The sequence below is a fragment of the Anabas testudineus genome, chromosome 3, assembly GCF_900324465.2.
Source record: "Anabas testudineus chromosome 3, fAnaTes1.2, whole genome shotgun sequence".
Lineage (NCBI taxonomy): Eukaryota > Metazoa > Chordata > Actinopteri > Anabantiformes > Anabantidae > Anabas > Anabas testudineus.
This window is the reverse complement of record NC_046612.1, coordinates 17,572,499-17,590,656: the sequence shown is the minus strand read 5'-3', so window position 1 is coordinate 17,590,656 and position 18,158 is coordinate 17,572,499. Positions and strand designations below refer to the sequence as shown.

Genomic DNA, 18,158 nt, shown 5'->3' with positions numbered 1-18,158 from the left:
TGTCTGGGAGCCGGGGGACGATTATAACTGTCGGATCATTCATACGGAAGTCAGTTAGTTTGTTTAGTCTCTACGAACAGGTGCGACGTATTAACAACTCCTCCATACAGCTGGTATATTGCCGATAAAACGGTTAAATGAAGAGTTTATTTTTCAGTGTGCAGTAAGTTGAAGCTGTAATGTCTCTCACTAAAGAGTACATCGACAAACTGAGCCGTGTTTATGAGCGGTACACCGAATATGTGAGGAGAAACCCAGCTGCCACAGCACAGCTGGAGAGCACCGTGCGGACACTTTCCTACCTGATCGCAGGTCAGCGACAACAGGTTTTTCCTCATACAAATCACACAAAATAAAACATTAGCCAGTTAGTCAGCTCAAGTGCCATGTCACCGATCAACTCAGATCTCACTGCATGAAGCTGAGATGAACTTTGTCCTACACCATAAAGTACTTTCAGTTTGCAGTTGTGCGCAAAAATATGGCTGCTGGACAAATTAAGGATGGGCTGTTGTTTATTTTTTATTTTATCTTTTTTTTTTTTTGCAGAGGTTGTAAATTGTGCTTAATGTTGAATGACAACATGTTATGACTTTTATTTTTCAGGGAGATTTGCAGAGTCCCACGAAATATCTGAACTAGGTGAGTAAAGGTCAAAGGTCATCATAGCTGTGATTGCTTCAGTTAGTTTGTAAAATAAAAAACTCATTTGTTTTAATTCATTTATATTATTAAAGTCATTAATGTAATGTAAATGTGTAAGAGGTTATGATATTGATCAAGGAATGATTCATTCACTTGTTAGTTTGGTTAATTGACTACCATAAACTACAGTAAGTAAACATGTCATCTCATGCTCAATGTTAAATTGTGTGTTGTATTATTTGTTTGTTTGAGTACGTTTTAGGATTTCTGTATAAACAAACTCCCTGTTCATGGCTTTGGATCTTTTTCAGTGTACTCTGCCTCCAATCTCTTGGTGCTGTTCAATGACAGCATTCTGCGCAAAGGGCTCAAATGTTCCGTTCCTGTGGTGAGCACAAATACTCATGGTTTTTATATAGGACAGTTCAAGACTTAACTAAAATGTTGATGACAGTCTAAATCTTTACTTGGCAGAGAGGAAAAACAAAGGAAAGAAATGATAATTGAAAAATATCTTTTTGTTTTCAAGCCAACCTCGTAGATTTGTGTACTTTTGTAGTTTTAACCAATCTAATCTTGATCTTTAGTGGAAAAGATGAATGCGTGTCTCGCTAACTGGTCTTACAGCTGCCAAGAAATTAAAGGGCTTTAGATGGAAACCCACTGTGAATGCACAAAGATTCATTATTGATTTCACTGGTGTAGCTCATGCAAAACACATATATTGTATGTGCTCATATTCACAGCTTTAAATCAAAATTTAATACAATCTTGAGAAGTAATTTTCTCTCATGTTTATTAAGTGGATTGAAAGTTAAAGTGCTTGTTCCTGCCTTGTGTTTTGGTTTGCGCAGTCTCTCTCGCAGCAGAGACTCCTGACCTGGCTCTCTGTGCTGGAGTATGTAGAAGTTTTTCTAGAGATGGGAGCCTGCAAACTGTGGGGTGAAGTTGGCCGCTGGATGGTGATCGGACTCATCCAAATATTTAAGTATGGTTTCCTTGTGACTTGTAGTAGGAGGATTTGTTTTTTTAATTCAGATACTAAAATAAACGGAAAAAAACAGTTTGAATAAAAATATTTACATTTTGCATTGATCTGAAAAATTATTTACTAAGCTTAGCTTTTTTTCTCAGTTTGAACATTTTAAAGTAAATTTGACATGGTCATTTAAGTATACAAAGTGTCACATGCTTTGTGTAGAGATTTTCTAACCAAATTTTCTGCACACATTCATATCCAGAACTGTTTTTCGCATCGTGCTTCTTCTGTGGTACAAATCTGGCATCCAGACTTCACCTCCTATAATCCCACTTGACAGAGGTGCTGAATTGGTCGGTGAAGGTCAGTCGTATTCTCTTTCTCCTGATAAAAATTGCGTATATAAAGACTAGAAGCACACTTCAATGTCCATCAAAGGCAATATGCAAGAACTGTTACAAATTAGCTGTATTCTAGGTGAAGTTTCTATTTTATTAATACGTATAGTTAGAAGATAAGGTAAGTCAAGTTAAGACTAATTAATTCCAAGTCCAAAATGGTTCAGTTACACTATATGCTTAACAACAAAGGTACAGTCATAGACTAGCTAGTGAACAGAGTAGCATTTGGCCGTTACATAGCACGTCTTTACAGCATATACCTCAGGGACTGGGAAAAACCTAACTAGAGCTAAATTGAGAGGATAATCAGGTGGACACATATAACACTGAAATGAGTGATAATGTTGCTCAGTCTCTGCTTGATGTCTAAAGGAGCAGCTGCCATTCACCATTACCACCAATTTAAATCAGCAGAATAGTGTGACACCATTAGTATGACTGTGTATCTATTTACAGGATAAACAAAACAGGGCACTATCCACGAAGAACAACCATAGCACTTTTAGTCTAAAACTCAACAAGGACAATTGAAACAAAATGTCTAACTTCCTGCAGTGAGTGTTGAAAAGCAATGAGTGAATAAAGATGGAATTACATTGTATTGTGTCTCTTCCCTTACAGATGACGGTAATGAGGAACAGCAAGATGAAACCTTTTTTGTGGGCCAGAGGTCAGGACGCGTTGTTAGGCCAATGGGCAGTGGTAAGATTTGTTTTTTTATTTTTGGGTTGTATTTTTTGATATTTTTTCATGCTGAAATTTTAAAAAGCCTCCACACTAGAAATTTAGAGGAAGACTTTTATATTATACTATAAATAAGTATCTTATAATGAAGCTGACAGCTACTCTGCATGTACACTATGCTCCACCTGTCGCTTTTTTATGACCTCACATTCAAGCTCACACAGACCAAAAAATAACACTTGTCGAATGTCTAACTAACTTAAACTAAATGTACATAATTTTCATTTGCCGTTAAAGGTAAAATGTGACATCATTACTATCTGTACTACTAACCCGCTCCTAAAATGTTTACATGTTTCTTAACATGCAAACTTTTGGGGTCTTACAAGTAAAGTGAGGATACTTTCAAAAAAATCTGCTCTGATTAGTGGCCACCTCTATTTAGAGCAGCATACCTAAATTTTGCTGTCTAGGTGTTTTATCCCTAGGGTGGACAAGCCTCTCTGGGTGTGTTGCTGGTTGTAAACACAAAAATTCACTTACCTTTCCACCACCACTCTGCGTGTTCAATGCAGAGATGAAACATCATGGCTTTGTATTTTATCAGCTTAAACACATTTCTAAACATTTACTACCTAATTATAAATTATTTCTATAGAACATGCTACAGTAAAAACAGTGAATAATGTGTTTTACTAAAACATGGCTCTGAGTTTGATCTTTGATCTTTGCTCTTTGGCTACTGTGTCAGTTTGGTTGGAAAAAGTTGATCTTAGTTTTCTGTTGCTTTTAGCCATTTGTCGTGTCGTACTCTTTATCTGTCTCTGTGGTAAACTTGTTCACCTGTTGCTGACCTGGCAGGTTCAGCCCTGCAGCCCCGACAGTGGGGAGCACTAAATCAGAAGAAGAGGAGAAGCAGCTTGAAGGAGAAGCTCCACAGCAAGCCAACACAGCTGGCTCTCCAGGAGACCATTGCTGAGTCTGTTTACATTGGACGGCCTCTTGTTCACTGTATCCTTCAGAAATGACTATAGAGCACACACAGACTGCATAGTTCTTTATCTTTTCACAGAAAAAATTAGCTTTTACTTTATATGGGTCTAAATCTAAATCTAAACAAGTCGTCCCAGACCAATATACAAAATACTTGTATGGATGCTGTATACGAGTAAAACAAGTCTGCTATAGCACCACAGAGTTCAGCTAAGTTGCATTGATTTAGAATAATCAGACTATTTTAAGGTTGTCTGACATGACTGACACTGAACTCTAGATGGCAAACTATTGCAAGCTGGAGGTGACTACACTTTTAAATATGAGCTTACCTGTGCACGTCATGTTTAAATGTGTGCTACACTGACACTTCTGACCTTTAGTTCTTTGTTGTACTGTAGCTTATAGTAGGTTCTAGATGAGACCTTTGGTGTGACAGTTTTTCCTTACAGCGATCTTTCCTGACTGCAGTACTCTGTATGGGACTGTGTGGAAAACAGTCTTGGAAGCCATGGCTTATTTCTGGAGTTCTGGAACTTTCTAGGTAAGTTAGCACCTTCTTATCAGTCCTCAGTGATCTTGCTGGTTAGCATTTAGTGCTCTTACTGGTGTAACTCCAGGCGGGTAGGTCTTAAAGAAAGTGGCTAAGACTCAGGAGGAGATGCAGGTTAACTAATTTCAGGGTCAGTGGTTCAATTCCCGCAGGTTCTGAAATGGCAGCTACACAGACATCAGAGAAAAATAAACTATAGAATATTAATTAAAATTCCTTGTTTGGCAAAGAAATGTATTCAGTTATCGTGATAGGCTCTTTGTATTTTACAGAGTCATAATTCAATTTCATTTTATTTTATTTGTATAGCACCAAGTCATCTCAAGGCATTTAACAGTGTAATGTTTAATCCTTATAAAATTAAACCTTTGATTGACCAATGATTTTGTGTCTCTTTAGAGGATAAAATGGTCAAATGTATCTAAAAAATATTTGATTTTATAAGAAATAAACCCTTTAGTGTCATTTAGGTTCTAGAAATATGTTTTGGCCACCAGGTGCTGCTTTCACATCACAGAGACATTACAAAGCAGCCTGTGATCATAAGCTGCATGGTTTGTCTTCAGTAATTCCCCTGAGGCAAAACTTCTGTTCTTTTATTCCAGGTCTTGTTTATTTTTAGATGCTAGCCTTAACTGAGTTATGAAATCATAAAGCAAAGACGGGAACTATTTCGGATGGCATTGTCTGCTGTCTTTTTAAAGTCATTTAAGACTTGTGACATGAGTTGCAGTTGAGTAATTTGTCCTTTTTCTGTCCTGTTTCTAGTTTTGCAGTGCTCCAAGACACCAAATTTAAAAATCGGTGGGAGAGGGCCGAGATGAGGAGAAGAACTTTTCTTTTGCTGTACTACCTGCTCCGTTCACCCTTTTATGATAAATACTCTGAGTAAGTGTCTCCGGATGTCTGCTCAGTGGTGTATTGTAGTTATGAGAATTAAACAGTTTAATTTATGTTTCTTCTGATAGAATAATTGTTTTGTCTTTAAAAAAAAATGGAAAGATACTGATAACAAATTTCCTCAAACCAAGATCATGTCCTCAGTTTGTGTTTTGTTCAATTAATAGTCCATAATCCTTAAACTGTCAATGTACGCTGACATAGAACAGACAGCGTCAAATCAAAGTGACTTAGTAATCGTCATTGCTCTTGCTGGTCACTCAACTAATCATTTTAGTCCCATTTCAGTCATTCAGTCTTGAATGACATGACTGAAAGGGACATTGTTGGTTCTAGGTTGGGGCTTCAGTTGTGGTTTAATAGCTGTGATCATGTTTCTTCTTCTAAAGGGAAAAGATTCTCTTCCTGCTTAGACTTCTGGCTGATCACGTTCCAGGAATAGGGCTTATTGCACGTAAGTAGTCATGTGTAACCTCCACATACTGTACGAGCTTTTCAGAGTCTGACATCATGTCTGAGTATTGCTTTGTGACATTAACAGTAAACAGTGTGACAATAATCATATTTGATAGCAGACTATCAACAGATAGATCGACTAATAATTTACCTGTAATGTCTATAGTGTTTTTTCAAGATGTGTATCTTGAATGCATAACTGCGAAAGATTCCCCTTAATCTTTGAATATGTGAGACTGACAGAAGAAGCACACAGATTTTTTTATATACTCCACTTTATATAATATTGGTGCTGGTTCTGAATTCACTTTGTTTGTTTAGGCCCTTTGATGGATTACCTCCCCACCTGGCAGAAGATCTACTTTTACAACTGGGGATAAAAGCTGCTGGATGTGCTCAGATGTTTGCAAGTCAACAGGCGCAACAGCAAAAACTGAACCGTCAGGCTGTTACTGAAGGTCCAGCCACAGAGACACTTGGCCTCATTTCCCCTTTAATCAGATAGAATGATGTGGAAATGATTATCATTTCAGACTGAGTGTGAAGACCGTCTAATAACATTTCAGATTAAACCAACTCCGTTCTATTGTTGTATCTCCAGTAATCATAAAACACTGATGCTTGACACTACAAATCACTGGTTTTGACAAACTGTATGGACAATGTTTGTCCTCATGTTATAGGCATGTTTGAGTTGGTCATATTTCTCATTGTCTGTACAGTTAAGAGTTGCTATTTGCAGTGACAGTTTGTAAGATTTGTGAGTAAAGATGTCTTATTTCATGTTATTTTTTTACTCGCCAAAAGCCCTGTTAAAGTAATTAGCTGTGTTCAGTAAGACCTACATGTCAGGTAGCAGCAGTGACTGAAAAGCACAAAATGAACTCTGTGCCTTCTTTCAACTATCTACTATATTATCGATTTTCTTGATTTAATGTTTCTCTTGCACAGAGAGGGAGCATATGAACAGCTCAACAATACTGGCAGCAGAATAAACAATCTGTGAAACAATAGAAACCGGTTTAAGTCTAGCTGTCTTAGTCAATAATGGGAAGACAGCCGAGGTTTTCAATCTTTATTAACACACTGAATAGGTTTCTTTTTGTAGCCTACAAATAAATAGTTCAATGTTTCATCCTTTCAGTCCACATTTGTTTGGTTTTGGAAAGAATGATGGCTGGGACAGACACAGGCATGGCAGCGCTAGGAAAAATAACACTCTGATCTTGCAAAAGAAAATCACTTGGACAGTCCTTTCGATAAATTGTTGAATGTCAAGTCTGCCGGGTTTGACATAAGTTGCATCACAATCAGGAATCTGATAAAGATGGTGTGATCTAGTAAGCAGTCAGTAGGTAATCACATCTCAGACACATTTAGCATGCTACTTAACCACAAAGTCCGATTTTTCAGGTAAACAATGTTAGAGGAATACTGAAAGGTTTCCTTGTGTTATTATAAGTTAGTGCTACAACCATTATGTGTCCCACACCTTGAATGTTGGGAATATTTCTTACTGGCCAGTAAATCTGAAGCTGGCTATAACTGTAAAGAGAAGACTGACTAGCCTTTCTCAGTTTAAAAAGTGAAACTGTTGAGTGAGAAAATGCAGCACCAGCAACAACTTGTGCAACAGCAGGTCTAGTTTTTATATAACTGAGGAACATTTAGGCAGACTTCAGATTCAACCAGCGGAAACATCAATGTGAAACTTCGCTGTAGCTTGTGAATGAAGACACGCAGTCAAAACAACGTCACAGTTTTATGAGCTGGGATTTAGCACGTTCTGTTAATAAACAAGCCTTTAAGCTTGTATGACTACAACTACAGTCTGGGTTTAATGTTTTTTTTAAATCCCCAATTTCAAAATTTCTAATTCCCCTGCACTGTCTTACATTTGTTGGAACACACGACTAAACCAGAGGTTTTGGTCTCTGTGACACTGAGCCACTCGTGTGCTTCCTGTGTTTAACCATTCTCCAAGACACATCATAAATAACGATAGCAGCTAGGACATCCGATATCTGATGCCCCGTTTTTTCAGATTCTGTGCTATACTTGTTTCACCCACACAGATGTGCATAATTCCAAGCTCACAAATTGTTTAAAATTGTCAAGAAAATCTGTCAGAAAAAAAAAAATCCTGTGGACAAATTCAACTCTAAGTGAGCGGCAGTGACTCAAACAGTGAACATTGTAGATTCTTGTTCAAATTAACACTAAAAGTTGAAAATATATACTGCACCTTTTTAATATCACCATAAAAACAGATCAAAAAGACAAAGTAGTTGATAATATGATTTGAAAGCAACACTTTGATTTATGTATAGGGAATAAAATATAGTAGAATTAGCTCTTACATCATTTTGAAAATCTAAGACCAAAAAATTCTCGACAGTAAATTACAACAAAACTCTCGGTTTGAAAAAAGATGGTTTCTTTTACGAAAATAAAACTGAAGAGTCTGCTTATGAGAATGAGAGAAGAAAATACTGTCTCACTCCTGTAAAATTGTCTCTAAAAGAGGGATGGGTGAGAAACACTCTTTTCCCCATGCAATCTTTCTGCTCCCCGTCTCTCCCTTGTCCCTTCTCCTCAGCCCAAATGTATGTGTCAGTCAGGAGGCTGGTTGGCTCTACACAGGCATTAGTTACAAAGTCATCCCACAGGTTAGTGCTAGTCTCTCGAGGCTGCTCAGTAGGAGCCGTAACGATCCTGGAAAGACAAAAAAAGTGCTGTTATTTTTAATCAATGTAATTTGAATTGCCTTTGTAAACCTTATCACGTTTGAAAGAAAACATCACATCAGAATGAGAAGCACCAGTTGACACTGGGGATCTTTACCTGAATCGTATTCATTACGCCATTAGCGAGGACAGCCATCTTGCCCGCTACTGTCTTCACTCCCTGTTTGAACTGTGCGATGTCCGGGCCAGAGGGGAGCACACTGTCAAAACCTGATGCCCTCCCTGAGGAGGAGAGGTATTAGTGTAAACAGAATACATGCATATACATTTATATTAATGTCATACATAACATTTTTTTGTTTCAACATTAATTTTGCCATCTAAAATACTACATATATTAATAATATTACTACATACGCAGTAACATTTTATTGCATTTTTTCCATACAAACAAACAGGTCTTACCTTTATGGTCACTGCCATCCCCAAACAGGTCGGCTGAACTGATGGAGGTGCTTCCAGACATGCTCTCCAGTCTTGTCTTTGCTTCATACTGACGAAAGTTAAAAAAAAAAAAAGAAAAGAACAGTAATGTGTTACATTTCAAACTTAAAGTGCTTCTAAATTAGTCACTTCAGTGATATGTATATTGCTACACAGCTATGTAGATGAGGTTTCTCACCTCTGCGCTGCTCTCGCGGCCGAAAAACATGTCAGAGGAGATCGCCTTTGCATTGGCGAACTTCTGCCTGGCCTCACTAGATTCTGACACTGGAGCTGAAACGTCAGCTTTCCTTCTGCTGGGAAGTCTGGATTAAAGACAATATTACATATCAGAACACAGTCTAGCAGACGCTACTGTGTTACTTGGATTAACAGGTTGAATTAACAGCCTGAAGGATCATCCATAGACATACCTCTCTCCAATCGGCTGGATACTAGAGATAGTGACCTCCTCTTTGGGGTCCTCTTTCTCCAGAGTCCAGGAGGTGGTGAAGGAAGCGGTTCCTCCTTCAGTATCCCACCGAGAACCAAAACTGTCTCCCACTGTAAAGGGGTTGTCCTTATACCTTAAACACGAAACACAAAGGATTTAATTCAGTAAGCAAGCTAACAGAACTAATATATGGCTGTTCTCTATAGAGTGTTGCACATACTTCGGGGGACCACAAGTGAAACCTGGCTCATCAAACATGTCCAGCTTGGAGCGGGTTGAAGACTTAGCTCCCACAGGGTTTTCCTGCTCGATCACCTGCATCTCTGACATCACGGAGTGAGAAATTACACTGAAACAGGACACATACGACATGCATTTAGAGATCAAACCAAGTGTTCCTGATAACAAAAGGTGACAATCTGCAGGGATACACAGACACACAGTCCACATAGTAAACAACCAAATGTTGCAATGTTACCTCCTGTTTCCAAAGCCCATGCCCAGTCTCTCAGCCTGCTGTCTCTTCTTGCCTTCCAGGTTCTGAAGTTTCTTTTCCTCCATCTTCCTGTCGATCTCCAGCTCTTTGTAGGCCAAACGCATAGAGGCCACACTGCAAAAGTCAAATTGGGCAAAGTTTACAATTACACAAATTTTATCTCCTATTTTGAAAAGATTGAAATAGACTAAAACCAGCATCAAAACAACACTTTAATAGTTGAGATCATTTCTATGTAGACAGAAAGATGTATTTTTGCATTCCTTACATGGATTCCTCAGCTTGTTTCTTTGCCTCAGCAACTTGCTCCTCTCTCTGCTTCTCAGCCACTTGCGCCTGTTTCTCCACCTCAGAGAAACTCTTGCTGCTCACCTTCTGGGCACCAAGACCTTTCTTTGCACCAAGCTGCATTGATGTGGGAAAATGTTACACATGAAAAACATGTTTTACTTATTGATCCATGACAGTTATGTTTTACGGTTGATGATGCCGTTTCACACAAAGCTGCTGAAGAGATTTTCTTTGCATTGGATCAATTTAGTGCTAGCATCAAGCAAGCAAGCAAGCAAACCACACAGCACAACATTTGTATAATAGCTTGTTTCAAGTACAGCAGTTAAACTTTTACAATGTAAACATATCTTGCATGTTGAGGAGTCTGGAATTTTTAATTAATCTCTTTTGTTGTGTATGAGAAAACTAACCATCACAACACTTGTAATTTTGTGAAAATACGACTCACCCCTTTTTTGGCAGCCATAGGCTTCTTTTTTCCAATGATGGAAGGTTTCACATCTGTAACAGAAGTGGTAATTTGTTAAAAACTGCACTTTTTACGTACATCTTAAAATGAAAGCAAAACAAACCTAAACACACACACACAGGCTCAAGAAAATAAGATCTTATCTATTTATTGTTAATTCCCAAACTGCAAAATGTTAAATCATTACAGGCAATCTATCAAATCTGATTTTACAGAATAACCAGTGACTCAACTACTTGGCATCTGCTACACCACAGCAAAGTAAAGGTTGTGTGTTTTACAACACTGGTGTTAGTCTGTTTGTTGTCTGAAGAATTTGCATCAGTGATAACATTTAAACAAGAAAAGTTTCTTTAAGAAATACCAGATTAAGTCATTTGATCCAGTTTGTACCTGAAATGTTACTTGTTATGACTCAACAACATATAGCTGCAATACTAGCAGCAACATTCTTGCCCACACCAAGGCCTGCAGGATTGTAAGACTACTTGACAATGACTGTTCTTTTCACACGGTGCAGTAGCCTTGGTTAACCTAAAAATATTAAAGCTTCACCTTGTCAAAGCAACTGGTTGAACAACAAGGAATCACGAACAATAGCACACAACCATCAGCTCTACTTAGTGAGCCGTAGCGTGATAAGCAGACAAGGGAGAATTGGAGGCAGCCGGCCAGATGTCAGTCAAGCATCATAACCATGCATCTGAGGCATGAACCAGTCGCAAAAAAACAGAAAATATGGCCACATGAATCACCTTTGGGTGTCCATTCTTCCTGTGACGATAAACGCATGGAGTCCTCTACAGGACAGGACAAACCACTCATCACAATCATAATCCAAAACACAGGAGAAGCTGAATTCACATGATCAGAGTAATCATCTTCAACAAGGTTTGACACTGACTTAGTTTAACAAATACACTGTTGTTTGGACTTGTACTTGGACTACTGTCACTGATGCGTTTGCTGACATGTTAAAAACTGTGACGATTAGTGAATTAATCAATTAGTATATCAACAGGAAAATATTAACTATTTCCCACAGAAATTCTAGCAGATACACCAATTGAGTATACTGGAATTTCTATTTAATTTTTAATATGTCTCTAAGTGTTCTTAAAAGCTTATCCACTGAAAATATGGTGCCCATTTTTTGCATCTTTTTCCATCATTTTATTTTTGTAGAGCACACTGTATTACACAGTTTATATTAAATAAGGTCTGTAATGAGAGATAATAGAGAAAAAATGCATCAGATAAATAGATAATGAAAGTAGTTATTAGATGCAATTCTAATTGCCTGAAACCTTTTATGACCATCTTGGAATCTGAAAGTAAGATACAAAACGTGTCTCGAAAGTATAATTCCAGCATCCTCATTGCTTGTTGCAGCTATACTTTTTATTCAAAGCAACTATAAGATAATAGTTTTATTTGTCTTGTCTAGACAATGACAAAGAAGTTCAGGATCTACATGACACATGACATGACATGTCTCTTCAGTAAAGGTCTCTCTGGTCTGTTATAAGTCAGACTGTGCAGAAAGTAAAACTAGTTGTACAGACAAACACTGTCAGATATCCTGAGAAAGGAAGAGGTATGTAGCTTTAGAGCCAGACTGAATCAAGTATGTACCCACCCATCAATGTGAACCATAAACAATGAAACGACATGTGACCGTGCTGACGTTTGTAAAAGAGCAGGACACAGTTTGAACCTTTGCTCACAGAGACTCAGTTAGGCTAACAGACTTACCAATTGAGGCTTTGGGTGACGTGCTTAGCCCATCGATGCTTGGTCCATCCTCTGGCTCTACAAACAACCAGACAAAGCACAGCTGAAACATAGCTTCCCCTAAGTCTAATTTATGTTCTAATTAAATATAGATTTGATAATAAGATGACTGTAGTAATGCAGTCTGTGTTACTTATAGCAGAATCATTATTCAAAGCATAAACTGTGGAAGACAATAGAATTCAAAAACAGCATTCAGTTTAGTTTTACACCAAACAAAGATTTAATGTGGTTTACTAACGGTTGTCATCCTGGCCTTTGGGTGTTGTTTCCAGCTGTGGGGTGACAGGGGCTCCATTCTGCTGTGGCTCAGAGGGCAACGCCATGCTCCACTCGTTAGCAGACTGAAAACATAAAAACATATGCAATGTTTTAAGAATTAGTGAATGAACAAAAATAATAATTATTAGGAGTAAGAGGAAATTATTAAAGTCAATGGTTAAAAACTAATTTAGACAAAGAAAATATTGATTAATCAAAGAACATTTAAGTAGAATAATGAATTAGCAAAATTATTGTTACCAGCAGCCTTAATGGTTTTATATTTTCAATTAAGTACAGAATAATTCATAAGGACATGTATTATTACATTGGGTTGTGTTTTAGGTCGAGTGAGATTTCTGCAAACATCTGCAATGACCACAACTCTAAGGTTTAAACATAAGTAATGTTATTAATGTAGGTTTGCCAACAGAGCACAGTCCTTAATTTAACGGTAACTCTAGTTCATCATGGTTTTTATAGTTCAGATTTTCAGCATTTTATAGGACAAATCTTTTAATAATTGAAATGTATTTATTATTTAAATAACAGATATTTACTAACTATAACATGTATTTAAATTTAATTAATTAATTAATTAATTATACATATTTCCAGGAGTGTGGCAAACATGTTCTGTCACATTTATACTTATTTAAGATGGAAAGCCTAAAAAAAATAAAACAAACAAACCTGTGAATGTTCAGCAAAAAAGTCTTGCTCTTTCTTCTCAGGAACTGCAGAAGTGCTTCCTGCAGAACAGTCGATCCATAGCTGCAATGAGAAGGTTAGTTATAGTTACAGAAAACTAGAAAATTTCATGAATAATGTTCACACATTTTCACTTCTAGTGTTACTGTCAGTGATGCACTCATCATGTGTAATGATTAGTACACACTGTAGCCTCTGAAATATGTGCCATCAAGGCTGATGATTATCTGAAAATGTTAGTTCAGATAATCAACATTATCTCTTACTTAACATCTCAATAAAAAACCAGTGAATTTTTGCTAATACCACTAAAAGAGTGCAGCCCACAATCACAGTAAATTTACTTATGGCTGAATAATAATTTCTTATAGGTGAAAAATCTATATTTATGAAGAATAGAAGCATGCAAAAATATGCCCTTAAAGTCCTAACCTGAAATATTTTATGTGTTGTGGTTTAGGTTATAAGACATGACTCATTCTTAATCTGTTCCCACTTCATCAATACTCACATCTGTGCCATATTTGGACAATGCAGCATTTGCTTGCTGCCGAATCTTCTCCCTGTACATCTGGGCAGCGCGACTATTATACTTGGCGTTGGTGTCATTTGTGGAGCAGCCATGTTGGCGGAAGAAGGCCGTCTTCAGACAGGAGGAGAAACCACGTTAGGGAACAGATGATAAAAATCATACATAGATCACTCACATGAGAGATCCTAAATTATCTTTTTAAAAGATTTCAGTCTGACTTACCGCATTGGCATTGCCTCCAACCTGCATACATCTAAGCTGAAACCAGTTCCAGTTGGAGTCTAACTCAGTAGATCTGAGAAAGAGAAAAGGTGAAGTCAGCAGTCCATTGTTGGAGGTACAGTTTGTTTTGGTAGAACTAGTCTGTCATGTTGTGTGAAGCCATCTTTAGGCAGGAAACTATAATCAATTAAATATGGTGATTAATGCAAATATTTTATTTTTAAAACTAAACAGGGGTGGAATTTGGGTGAATTACCCTTACAATATTTCTTATCAAAACAACTGTACTTGTGTGTCTGCATACGCATCACAACAACAAAGGTATCCAACATGTTAGAATGAAGGGGGAGGGGTGTGTTTCCTGAAGCTATTAAACCCTCTGACAAGCCGTCTGTGCAGAACACAAAACCTACGTAAGTGTCTGCTAATTGTCAGACATTCACAACCTGTGATGAAAATAAAAAACTGCATGCCTCACTACACCCACTCCCCTGAATACAGATGATAGCCTAAATGCACAAAGTGTCCCTGGCAATTAAAGTGACACTCATGCTTTTCTCTCAGGCCGTTTAACTACTCACTAGAACAGTCAAAGACATACACACCATTATTACTGTTAGCCTACCTAATGAAGCTGAGGTGTACTCCCAGGGAGCGGTGGATCCCAGAGCAGTCGATGCACAAGAACACACCATATGAAATACTTGCCCAGCTGGGGTTTTTAGCTGCACAGTCAAAACATACCTGAAAAGAAAGTATATGTACATATTAAACACCTAACAACAACACCTGGAGGAAGGCTCCTTGCCCAGCAAATGATACAAACAAAAAACAGGAAGTGTTGATAGCCATGATGTTGGCTGGGTGAAAAAAAAGGGACTGTATTATATTAGAAGCTAGAAACAGAAGATTAGATTTTCTTTCTTTAAAAAAGAAACAGAGGCTTTTTTATAGTTGTTTAATAAGCACTGCTCATTGTCTTTTGTTTCAAGTCAAAAATCCATCCATTTGTCTATTTACATATATTTTTGCTTTACTTTCTTACTAGCGCCAGAGTATGTGGTGTTGTTTCCAATTCCTAATTCAAATACATTAAATTAAATCAAACACAATTGGCTAATTCATCTATTATAAACTACTTTGATAACCGATTAATTGGTTTTTAGGATTGTAGACAAAAAGGTAATAGTAAATCGCACAGTGTTAATGCATAACTATCATATCCCGTGGTAATAGATAAGTGTGTGTTAAATGACTTTTCCACTGAAGTTTAAGACAGCTTGGATAGAAGTGCACAATCAAACGCTAGTATGTTTAGTAGTAATATAAAACTGACCATATGGCTCTTACACGCAAGAAGCAACCCTGCCAAACATCCTGTAGTAGTACATTAGTCACCGCTAGCATTAGCGAAGTAACTCGTGGTTCAAAGATCAAACGTAACAATTTGTATTAACTAAAGGATGTGCCTTATTTCGACTATATCTAGAGTTTAGCCTAACCAATTAACGTTAACCCATTCTGCGTTCATTTCCCAAGCACAGAGTAGCCTAACCAACAAGTTAGCTTCCTCGGCAAACACACAAATCGTATACGTGGCCTTTATGTTTGACTGCTTTACCGGCAGGCTAACACCGCGGAGCTAGCCGGGCCTAGCTAACGTTACGTGATAGAAAACAGTTAGCACCCAGGTAACGGCTTCTGACCGCAAAGACCAAGCTAACCGACGAACTGACAATAACGAAAATGATCAAATAATGACGCGCCAACATCAGTAGCGTCTTAGTTGGGTACCTTGTTAGTAGGAATAGATCTTAATCTTTTAAAAATGGAGAGGATTTCAGTCTTATTTGGTTCCGTAGCCATCTTGCCACTCAGACAATTTCCATAAGCTGACGTCACTACGGAACGTCCTTTGGTCCAAATCTAACAAAAGCGAAAGTCGGCGATGACCGTAGGTGAGATGTGTAAACTCCCCACATAATAACTGTTCATTTGAGGTGAAATTATTAGTAGGCAGTTTGTTTTATGGTCTATTAACCTTTCTTGATTTTCATGTGACATACCCTGTAGCCTTACTACTTAGTTTTTGGCTGACCCTGTCCTAGCTCAACCAACCAACCAATCAGCACTGAGTCCTTAATTGGATCAAAGGCCAAGATTAGTTTTATATACAAGTCACCATCTGGATTTAACTAATTAAATAAGTAAGAGCCTCCCAAAGAAAAAATGTGGTCGGACAAAAATCTTCAAGAAAACGTCTGGTGAAATCAATTGTAAAAAAAAACAACAGCAGAACTTATGGCTATGTTTAATAGTGAAAGTAAGAGCATTTCCACATAGCACAATGTGAAGGGAACTCCTTTGATTGGGAGCAATCAGCTGTGTATCCTTAAGGAAACCACTTGTCAGTGAGGCTAATCAGAAAAAAGGGTTTAATTTGCTAGGAAGCATAGAGATTGCATGAGAATGAGTCCAGATTTACCTCTATCACAGCAATGGGCTCATCAGGGTAAGAAGAGAAGCAGGTGAAGTGATGCACCCATCATACCTAGTGCTTACTGTAAAAGCCTGTGGGGGCAGTGCTATGACCTGGGGTTGCTGCAGTTGGTTAGGTCTAGGCTCAGCAACGTTATGTCCCCAAAGAATGAGGTCAACTGTCTACCTGAATATACTGAATGACCAGGTTATTCCATCAATGGATTTTTTCTTCCCTGATGGCACAGACATATTCATTGATGACAATGCCAGAATTAATCGGAATCATATTGTGAAAGAGTGGTTTAGGGAGCATTCAGTTTTTTCAACTCAATTTTATTTTTATAGCGCCAAATCATAACAGAAGTCCTCTCAAGGCACTTTTAAGCATTTATGGTTTAAGACCTTACAAAACATAACTGTATGCAGAATTATATAGAAAACCCCAAAACCCCACTTGATCAAGCTCTAGTCAACGATGGAGAGGAAAAACTCCCATTAGAGGAAGAAACCTCCGGGAGAACCAGGCTCAAAGTGGGCAGCCATCTGCCTCGATTGGTTAGGGCAAGTGGAAATAGGAGAGAGAAAAGAACAGCAGGCAGCAAAAAACAACCACAACAAGCAGCAAAAACACTGGTTGGTAGGGCCAGTAACTTGATTCTGGACATGTACAGCTCCAAGGCTGAAAATACCTGCAGAGGAGAACAGAGAGAGGGAGACAGAGAGGAGGAAACACAACTACGAAAGGGAGAAAAGACAAAGTTAATGACATGCAATGGTAACATTTGAATATATACAGAGGAGAAAGGAGCGGAGCTCAGTGTATCAGTAGAGGTCCCCCAGCAGACTAACCTAAAGCAGCATAACTAAGAGATGGTCCAGAGTCACCTGACACAGCACGACGCATCTTTCCACAAATGGATTTTCCACCACAGAGTCCAAACCTTAACCCCATTGAGAATCTTTGGGATGTAAAGACTTTGCACAGTGATCCAACTCTCCCATCGTCAATACAAGATCTTGACGAAAAAATGAAGCTTAGGAAGCTTATGGAAACAATGCCAATGTCCCAATCATGTTAAACTGTAAAATAAAATTTTCAGGAAATGTAAATATTGTAAATATGCAGTGGCAAGAAAAAGTATTTTTCTGCATTTGCATTTGTCATAAAATCTAATCTGACCTTCAGCTAAGTCAAGAGTTTTAACAAATATAATGTGCATAAAGTAATAACAAAAACGTTCTAAACTTTCATGTCTAGATTGAAAACAACCATAAAAACCTGCAAGTGGAAAAAGTATGTGAACCCTTTAATAATGACCTTAAACAAAGCTAATTGGAGTCAGGTGCATAAGTTAAGAAAATAATTTTGAAGATGTGGACTAGAGCTACTTTAACTGACAAAAAACACTCACATTTTTCGAGTTTGCGCCTCATGAGGAGGATGTGCCAAACGGAGCTTTTTAGAGGATCTACGATCAACAATGGTCGATTTACATGAAGGTTACAAAATTATGTCAAAGACAAATTCACTAGTCTACAGTTAGACACTCCACAGCAGTATTGGCAAAATGTTTTGTGGATTGATGAAAGTATAATTAACTATTTGGAAAGAATGCTAAAGATGCTAACAACTCGAAGAGAGCCATCCAAAGAATATGACACA

General features: G+C 37.8%; 2 protein-coding genes across 2 annotated transcripts; one reads left to right on the top strand and one right to left on the bottom strand.

Moving 5' to 3' along the window:
- Positions 1-60: 60 nt before the first annotated feature.
- On the top strand, positions 61-6,744 carry pex16 (peroxisomal biogenesis factor 16). Its single transcript, XM_026377874.1, has 11 exons — positions 61-312; positions 607-642; positions 957-1,033; positions 1,500-1,633; positions 1,887-1,987; positions 2,647-2,727; positions 3,571-3,720; positions 4,174-4,246; positions 5,024-5,143; positions 5,545-5,609; positions 5,933-6,744. The coding sequence occupies exons 1-11, from the start codon at positions 180-182 to the stop codon at positions 5,989-5,991; spliced, it is 1,029 nt and encodes a 342-aa protein (XP_026233659.1). The 5' UTR covers positions 61-179; the 3' UTR covers positions 5,992-6,744.
- On the bottom strand, positions 6,673-15,910 carry arfgap2 (ADP-ribosylation factor GTPase activating protein 2). Its single transcript, XM_026377873.1, has 16 exons — positions 15,809-15,910; positions 14,640-14,758; positions 14,015-14,087; positions 13,772-13,903; positions 13,243-13,323; positions 12,530-12,632; positions 12,250-12,306; positions 10,474-10,526; positions 10,000-10,136; positions 9,714-9,845; positions 9,456-9,584; positions 9,216-9,368; positions 8,981-9,107; positions 8,764-8,851; positions 8,456-8,580; positions 6,673-8,326 (listed from the first exon to the last, which is right to left on the bottom strand). The coding sequence occupies exons 1-16, from the start codon at positions 15,878-15,880 to the stop codon at positions 8,306-8,308; spliced, it is 1,602 nt and encodes a 533-aa protein (XP_026233658.1). The 5' UTR covers positions 15,881-15,910; the 3' UTR covers positions 6,673-8,305.
- Between the last annotated feature and the right edge of the window lie 2,248 nt (positions 15,911-18,158).